The 8,575-nt window shown below is 45.2% G+C and overlaps 1 protein-coding gene and 1 non-coding gene across 2 annotated transcripts; one reads left to right on the top strand and one right to left on the bottom strand.

Annotated features, from left to right (window-relative positions):
- Window positions 1-540: 540 nt before the first annotated feature.
- Window positions 541-644, bottom strand: LOC120246818. The gene has a single exon (XR_005532159.1). It is a non-coding gene; the product is annotated as a small nucleolar RNA U13 (small nucleolar RNA).
- Window positions 645-976: 332 nt separating this feature from the next.
- TTI2 (TELO2 interacting protein 2) lies at window positions 977-8,572 on the top strand. The gene is made up of 7 exons (XM_039254426.1): window positions 977-2,006; window positions 3,345-3,531; window positions 4,068-4,160; window positions 6,219-6,406; window positions 6,485-6,628; window positions 7,330-7,492; window positions 8,362-8,572. The coding sequence occupies exons 1-7, from the start codon at window positions 1,360-1,362 to the stop codon at window positions 8,464-8,466; spliced, it is 1,527 nt and encodes a 508-aa protein (XP_039110357.1). The 5' UTR covers window positions 977-1,359; the 3' UTR covers window positions 8,467-8,572.
- The last annotated feature ends 3 nt before the right edge of the window (window positions 8,573-8,575 follow it).

Genomic DNA, 8,575 nt, shown 5'->3' with positions numbered 1-8,575 from the left:
ACCGTTACGCGCCGCCGGGGAGCCCGGGTCGTCTGGACACAATACCCTCACGGAACCCGCGGCGAGGCGACACGCAGTGGCGACGCAACAGGACGCGGGCTGGAAGCAGCTGTCACACTGGGCCGTGGGTGTCCCTTCCGCCTACCCAGAGCCCGCTGGGTGGCTGCGGTCCCCTGCTCGAACCTGCACGTTGCCTGGCCCGCTCCGGGCGCCGCCTGCCGCCCAGACCCAGTACTGCGCGCGGCTGCAGCTCCGCCCAAGGCGCGTCCCCCAGTCCCCGGGCGGCACCAGGCCGGGCGGGGTCGGCTCTCAGAAGCCCCTCTCGCCCAACGCTAGCACTGGACCCCCCAGCAGCCCACGGATATCCACCTAAAGGAACCTCACGCAGCACGGAGCCAGACTCCCAAGCTGAAAAACTGGTGCTTAAACCCAACCAAAAAAAAAAAACGCCGTTTAACTACCTACAATCAAAAAAAATTCCCTACGAACGAAAAAATTGCTAACTTTGTCACACTTTCGTAAGAGGATCCTCCAAGTTCACGTCAGACGGGTAATGTGCCTGCGTCGTAACAAGGTTTAAGGGCGGCACATGTCACACAACGGCATGAACACCCAATCATCACGCTTATGAACTACAAAAGGATCGTCGCGCGCGTCCCGTTACGGAGCTCCAAGGGTGTCCCACTGACTTCTCACAAAGGGTGACACACACAGTACCTATATACTCGGTCTCAACAGTAAAATCCTGTAGGCGTTTAAAACCTCTTCGACGGTGTTCTTTTGTTCCTACCTTAATAAATGAACACAGGAACAAAATTATCAAGAGGATATGTCTATGCAAATTTTTCTCTCAAACTCCACCTTTTCTGGAACGGGCATCTCTGTTGCTTTACGACAGGAGGTCGTGAAATGACGGAGTGTTGCGTCAATATCGGCGGAAGCTAGCTTTGTGCTTTGCGGCAGCGAGGATAGCTGGGTCCGGACGCTGATCGGCGTAGGCGTGCTGGAAGGTCTGCAGGCGACCGTGGCGGTGTTCTGGTCGTGCCTTAGGGGTTTAGTTCTTAAACTCTTAGGCTTTTGGTTTTGTTTTTCATCTTTAGCTGAGATTCTTACTCCCAGAGAGGCTCCTTTGCCTTTCTTGCGCCTTTTCCTCTTTAGACTTTACTGTTGATGAGACTACTCTTATGCTGGATAGACTCGTGGTCCTCCGTCCCCCAGGCGTCTTGCCGTTTTATTTGGTTTTAGTGGTTTTCTTTGGGAGAATTCCAGCATCCGAGTGACCTTTGTCTAGCGGATCCCCACCAGCCTCGACTTTGGTTCTCTGGGGGAGACCAGCTCATCACTGCCGCGGCCCGAGGGATGGAGCAGGACCGCTCTCGGGAGTCCCCATCGCGGGAAGGCGCTTCCTTGCCGGGAGAGCGGCCTTCCTCCGCCCTCGGACAGTCCTTCGCCCAGATTTTGCACCGTCTTACCAGCCAGGAGTCCCGACGGGGCAAGGACAAAGGTGCAGCAATTCAGGACCTCAGTGCCCTAATAGAAGCCGCGGAATGTGATCAGTTTTTTGAAGGGAGTGGCACATCGCTCCGCGGAATGCCCGAGATGCTGGGGCAGGTGGCAAAAGCCCTCGAGAAGTATGCAGCCCCACCCAAGGAGCAGGAAGGCAGAGGTCACGGTTACTCTGAAGTGGCCGAGAAAGCGGCAGCAGTTGGGTTACTGTTTCTTAAACTATTGGGGAAAATTGCAGCGGCCAAGAATTCTTTGGTTTGTCCTACTTGGAAGACAGGCCTACGTGACTTGGCAGGACCTGTGTATATTTTTGCGGTCACACACAGCTTGGAACAACCATGGACCAACCCTGGTTCCCGTGACGTTGCTGGAGAGGTGCTCGCCTTACTCCTTCAAGTTACTGACCGTGGTTCTGTGGCAGGATTTCTGCGCGGAGAAAGTGAGGACGAAAAAGGGAGATTTATTTTAATAATGGAGCTTCTCAAACCCGATTTGCATAAGTGAGTATTTTTTTTAATATTTAATTTTGAGAGAGAGAGAGAGAGAGCACAGACGGGGAGGGACAGAGAGACAGAGAGAGAGAGAGACAGAATCTGAAGCAGGCTCCCGGCTCTGAGCTGTCAGCACAGAGCCCGACGTGGGGCTTGAACTCATGAACAGCAGGATCATAACCTGAGCCGAAGTCGGACGCTTAACCGACTGAGCCACCCAGGCGTCCCATGAATACGTGAGTATTCTTGTTGAAAGGGCTACTAACTAGAGCTTCAGCGTGACGTTTTAGAATGTTAGAGCTCGAAGAAACTCGGGTTTCTTCATCAGTAGATAAAGGTTGCAATAGGAGATCCCTTAAGGCCCAGAAAGGTGATTTGCTGTAAATAACATTAGATATTGACAAGTTCTGCAGTAGAGGCAGGTCTTCAGACTCCCGATTTTCTAGTGCTTTCTCGCCCTCCTGACAACTGCCTTTGGCAATGGAAGTTCTGTCCAAATTATTTATTCTGAATTCTTAAGTTAGGTGAGAATGGGATTTGGGGAGGATTTAAACTTAAGTGGTTTGAATTTAAACTTGGGGGGTCTTGAAACTCATCAGTAGTTATTAGTAAGGATGGTTTGGATATGGAAGCAACGTTTGGGATGAAAAACACCCTTTAGATCGCTGTTGGCTTTTTTTCTGTGCGTTCCACCTGTTACTTTGTTAGTGCTTATAACCCTGGAGCCATGAGAGGAAAAATGTGTAGGTAACTGTCACTTACCAGGAACTTACCAGGAGTTCAAAGGCTTGGTTTTGAGGTAGCCTGTAAAGTAAAAAAAAAAAACAAAAACAAACTTCTTTTTATTGCTTCTGAGTAGGACCAGGTTAGAGAGCCTCTCTGAACCTGTTTCATTTTTTTGTAATATAAAGATATTATCTCTTACACAGTTATTTTGAAGGTTAGTTGAGTGAAGTGTATATACCCACTTTATAAGTTGTAAATTGCTGTTCAAATATTGATTCATTTACTCTCTTACAATAATTATAATGATGCTGAAGACATTTCCTTTCCTTCTGTCTCCTTTGTCAGCACATCTCCTCTGTAATCACCCACACCATCAACCACAGATTCTTTACAAGCTGTGGTTATAAATGGATCCTTCTCATTGGATTAGCTGTAGACCCAGAGCCCTGGGTGATTGTGAAATGTATTTAGTGTTAAGTTATTGTGATTTAATATGCATAACTTGAGATATCTTTGGGGGATGGATTCAAGGATAAGGTAATGCTTTGTTTAGCTTGAAGAGGTTCTTTGCTGGCTAACACCGTGTCACTATACTTCATGTGGCTTCACATTTCCACTTAGAGAATCCTGGAAGAATAACCCTGCCACCAAACATGTCTTCTCATGGACTCTGCAGCAGGTCACTCGACCCTGGCTGAACCAACATCTGGAAAGGATACTTCCCCCGTCACTGCTCATCTCGGATGACTATCAAACCGAGAACAAAATCCTGGGTGTCCAGTGCCTCCATCACATTGTGCTAAATGTGGTGAGCAAACTCTGCCCTCTGTCATCTGTGTTGATAGGACAGACTGGGTCATGGTATCCCGATGGTTGCTTTTTCTATCTCCTATTACCTTTCTATTAATGCTGTTATGTAGAAAAATTCACTTATTTATATTTTTTCTTTGTATGTTCCTTCCACCACCCTAGTAGATTGTATCCGATAGGTAGTATATGGAAGACACGTGGGCCATCGTCATGCATGTCAAAATGAATAACCAGACCTTGAGTAATTAACAGTTGAGTTTCAAGGAGCAAAAGAATGGGAAACTGAAAGGGATTATACCCAAATGTGCAGGCTGTACTCAAGGAAACTTTTTGGTTTTTTTCCTCTTAACTGTGTCATGGAGCTTTTAAAATATACACAGGAGAGAGTACTCTTATGGGCCTGGCATGCTTCTGCTGAGAGTGCTGTTATGAATCCTATGGTATAAGAGATCCTATGTCCCCATAATTCAGTATCAAAAATCAGCAACGTTTTGGCACCCTTGAGAAATGTTTAATTGGGTAATTTGCTTGCAGCCAGCTGCTGATTTGCTCCAGTATAACAGAGCCCAGGTCCTGTACCATGCCCTTTTCAACCACCTGTACATGCCGGAGCACCAGCTCACCCAGGTAATTGTGAGATTTGTTTCTTTTTTTTTTTTTTTAAATGTTTTATTTATTTCTAGGAGAGAGAGAGAGAGAGACAGCGTGAGCAGGGGAGGGTCAGAGAGAGGGAGCCACAGACTGAAACAGGCTCCAGGCTCTGAGCTGGCAGCACAGAGCCCGACACGGGGCTTGAACCCACGAACCGCAAGATCATGACCTAAGCGAAAGTCGGACGTTTAACCGACTAAGCCTCCCAGGCGCCCCTGTGAGATTTGTTTCTAACTGTGGGTCGCAGTTCTCAGATTTGAGTAGAAGGTGCCGTTGTGTAAGAATAGTGGAGACATTTTCGTCTCTTTAAAAGTGAGCATGATAACTAAGTCCTAGGCAGCTTGAAAGTAAAGAGGTAGCAGATCACTAGTGAAAATGTCTCAGTACTAAGCAGGTGTCCGCATTGCTGAATCGCCACAGAAAAGCCAGTGTTTTGTCTTCATTTGGGTCGATTCCGTATTATTTGAGGGTGGCTTTATGTGTGAAAAGTTCTACTTTTATTAATCTAAGCATTCTTCTCTGCTGCTGTCCACTCGCAGTTGGAACTCCTTGTATGTTAGATGTGACAGTGCCATTCTTTCATCTGGTACCCATTGAATATCTACTGTGTACTAGTAACCAGGATGAATGAACAGTGTTTCTGGCTTTATGAAACCCTTTGGAAAGACATGTAAATAAATGAGTATTTTTACATGCCTTACAGTGCAGAGTGATAAATCTATTAAAAGACATTTGTATATAGTGCAGGGAGTGTCTGGCAAAAGGCAACTAACCAGGTTTGGTGGTGTTGGGATAGTTTTAGGAGGATTTGGAAAGGAGGGGATATTTGAAAGATAAATAGAACTTTCTTAGGATGGGAGAACATTCTGAAGACAGAGAAAACAAGTTATATAGTCAGAGGTAGAAATAACTTTTATGCCTGCCTTCCCTTCCCCCACTCTCCTGCCACTTTTCATTTGAGATGTTAATTTAGGTATTAAATTGAGGATCCAGGAACTAAGAACCAAAAGCTTAGGGCTCTTTAGATGGTGGTTTCAAAACAAAACTAAGAAAAAACAAAAATCCCAGGAGAGCCTTGACTCTGAAACTTGAGATAGGGTGGTCAAACCGGGCACAACTGAGGACTATCTTAGATTCTGTTTAGGAGTGGTTTATTGTCAGTGCTTATAACAACTGCTTAAACTTAGATATTTAATGGCAATAGACTTAGACTCTGGGGTTAAAGTCTGGGGCACCTGGGTGGCTCAGTTGGTGGAGCGTCCAGCTCTTGATTTCAGCTCAGGTCATGATCTCACAGTTTAGGATTCTCTCTTGTTCTCTGTTCGTCCACTGCTCATGCTCTCATGAAATAGATAATAAACATGAAAAAAAATTTAATTTGGGTTAAAGTCCCAGGTGTGCTCATAAAGTCCCATTTCAGTTTAGCAAAGATAACTTGTTGGGAGATAATGGAAAGCAAATTTGAAAATAGAAAGTACGGGGTGCCTGAGTGGCTCAGTTGGTTAAGCGTCTGACTTTGGCTCAGGTCATGATCTCGTGGTTTGAGAGTTTGAGCCCCACATAGGGCTCTGTGCCAACAGCTTAGAGCCTAGAGCCTGCTTCCCATTCTGTGTCTCCCTCTCTCTGCCTCTCCCCTGCTTGCACTGTGTCTGTCTTTCTCTCCCTCTCTCAAAAATAAACACACACACATACACAAAAAGAATATAAAGTAATATACACTTGGGGCGCCTGGCTGGCTCAGTTGGTTAAGCATCTGATTGTAGATATCGGCTCAGGTCATGATCTCACAGTTTGGGATTTCAAGGCCCATGTTGCCATGCTGTCAGCGCAGAGCCTGCTTGGGATTCTCTCCCTCTCTTTCTGCCCTTCCCCACTCATGCTTTCCCAAAAATAAATGTTAAAAAAAAGTAATATTGTATTTTTACTGGTTATCTTTCAGAATTGTGTAGCGTGGCCCCCAAGGACAGACAATAAAGTTGCTAGACAAGGCAGTGAATGCAGATGGATGAACCCTTCTCTGTTACTTCCTCCCAGGCTGTGCTCTCGTGTCTGCTGGACTTGTTCCCTGTCCTGGAGAAAGGGCTGCACTGGAAGGGAGGTGCGGCTCGAGCCACCACGCATTGTGACGAGGTGCTGCAGTTGATCCTGACCCACATGGAGCCAGAGCACCGCCTTCTCTTGCGCAGGACCTACGCGAGAAACCTACCAGTGTTTGTGAGGAGGCAAGTGTACGAGCCGCAGGTCTGGCCACACTCCTCAAGTTTATCCCCTTGGTGCCAAGTCTTCTCTTTCCTTTCTAGGTTGGGGATCCTAATCGTCCGGCACTTGAAGAGGCTGGAGCGAGTCATCATTGGTTACCTGGAGGTTTATGATGGACCAGAGGAGGAGGCGAGATTGAAGATACTGGAAACCTTAAAACTTCTCATGCAGTACGCTTGGCCCAGGTAAAACAGCCAAGCGGGCAGGTTGCACTACAAGCTAAATTGTTCCTCAGCTTCCATTAAGTCTTTTAAGTGTTTTTTTTTTTTTTAATTATAAAAAAACCTACATAAATTTGCCATTTAAAATGGATTCAGTGACATTAAGTACCTTCACAATTTTGTACATCATCATGACTATCCTTTTCCAGAACCTTTTTTATCAAAATAAAAAATTTCCAGAAATGCTAAGAAGTTAAGTAAATAGGTTGGGCTTAACTGAGGGTGAGCTAGGATCTGGAATCAAATGACAGAAAATTCTAATTGACAATTAGATCCCAGAAGCCAAGCATATTCAGGCCTAAGACTGTATAAAAGTTAAAGGCCTGTGGGCTACCCTCTGTTCTCTGGCCCAAAGTAAAAGCCTCAGGTAAGCAGAGATCCCACTTCTCACTTTCCAGGAGGGGCTATTCCCTTACAGTAGAACCAGGCTTCTGGCGTGGCAGGCTGGAGTGTGTATATAGGCGCTATGCTGCAGACAGAAGGGCTCCAAGTTCAGAAATCTGGCGTCTGGCCTCTAGTTCTGCTTCCAGCTCCACTGTCTTTTCATTTAACTCCAATTCCTTCATTTAGGAAATGAGGGCTTTACAACTTAGATGGCTTTCAAAGTGTCCATTTTAATATCCTGGTTTAGAGTATGAACCTAACTTTTTTCTTCCCGATTCCAGAGTTTCCTGTAGACTTGTGGTCTTATTGAAGGCTCTCTTGAAACTGGTATGTGATGTAGCAAGGGATCCAAACCTTACACCTGAGCCTGTTAAGAGCACCTTGTTAGAGGAGACCACAGATTGCCTGATTCTCCTGGACCACTGCTGTCAAGGACAAGTGAAGGTAGGAGTCTGCAACCTGGCCCTTAGGGAGCTCCTGGGACTATAATTTACTGTTCACATGTGTGACCCTGTTTGTAAATGAACATGCATCGTTCAGGGCTTCATCTTTGAGCCCTGTAACCTTCAGTAAAGGTGGATGAACACCTTATTCAACTTTTAAAGCTTTTCAGTTATTTAGACCAAAAGGCAAGAGGATCAGATGTCTCTGGGGTGAGGATAGAAAATAGGCAAAAGACTTAGGAGTTCTTAAAACTTAAGTTCTGTTTTAATCATCTTTTTTTTTAAGGATGAAATAATGAGCTATAATAAGCCACCAAGGAGTAGTAATATCGAGTAACTCAGATCCCAGAAACGTCTTCTAGGGCACCTGTATTTTTCCTTGTTTTTATTTACATGGGCATTCTTCCTTTAGTTTCACATTTCACAAAAGTCATCTTCTCAAAGCCAAAGCATATAATGGCTGTGTGTATATTTACATACATAAACTATTGCCTCATTTTTTATCCCCTTTAGAAATCTTCAGGTTATAAAGCAGCATGAAAAAAATTCATATCCAAAAAATATTTATAGGGAGTATTATCTGTTTTGTCAGTTTATTCAAATTACTTTGTGTTGGCTCTTTACTAATCTCTGGCAGTTTTCGAGTCCTGGATCCAGTCTGATTTGCACTGGCTGGGTCAGTCTCCTTCCTCCTGCGGTGGCAGGACGCGTGCACGCATGCCAACATGGTTTTCAAGTGACACGTGTCCCACGAACTGTTCCCTAGTCTCAGCCATTCTTTCTTTCTTTGAGTAAGGTACCAAGAACCAAGGTAAAAGGAAAATAAATATCAATTAAAAAAAAAATCAGAGTCTATTTTTCATGTTTCAGGGTCTCCTGGTCAAAATTCTCCAAAGCTGTGAAGACGCCAAGGTGGTGGACTGTATGAGAAAAGTCCAGCAGGGTTCCGAAGGCACGCCCTGCGATGGAACTTAAGATTTGTCTTATTCCTCAAACAGGAAGGCTGTTCTTCTTGTTCCAACTGTATATATGGAATTACTTAAAGAAAAAAAGGTATTTTTACACTAAACAGTGGAACTTAGTT

This window comes from Hyaena hyaena, unplaced genomic scaffold (genome assembly GCF_003009895.1).
Source record: "Hyaena hyaena isolate Hyena2069 unplaced genomic scaffold, ASM300989v1 scaffold_488, whole genome shotgun sequence".
Lineage (NCBI taxonomy): Eukaryota > Metazoa > Chordata > Mammalia > Carnivora > Hyaenidae > Hyaena > Hyaena hyaena.
The sequence above is the reverse complement of the archived record's forward strand: the minus strand, read 5'-3'. Positions and strand labels throughout refer to the sequence as shown.

Bases quoted from the DNA above. Each gene is read 5' to 3' on its own strand.
- TTI2 (XM_039254426.1), top strand. From the start codon at position 1,360: ATGGAGCAGGACCGCTCTCGGGAGTCCCCATCGCGGGAAGGCGCTTCC. The intron at 4,161-6,218 runs GTAATTGTGAGA...ACTTCCTCCCAG, and splicing joins CGGAGCACCAGCTCACCCAG to GCTGTGCTCTCGTGTCTGCT. The intron at 7,493-8,361 runs GTAGGAGTCTGC...TTCATGTTTCAG, and splicing joins GCTGTCAAGGACAAGTGAAG to GGTCTCCTGGTCAAAATTCT.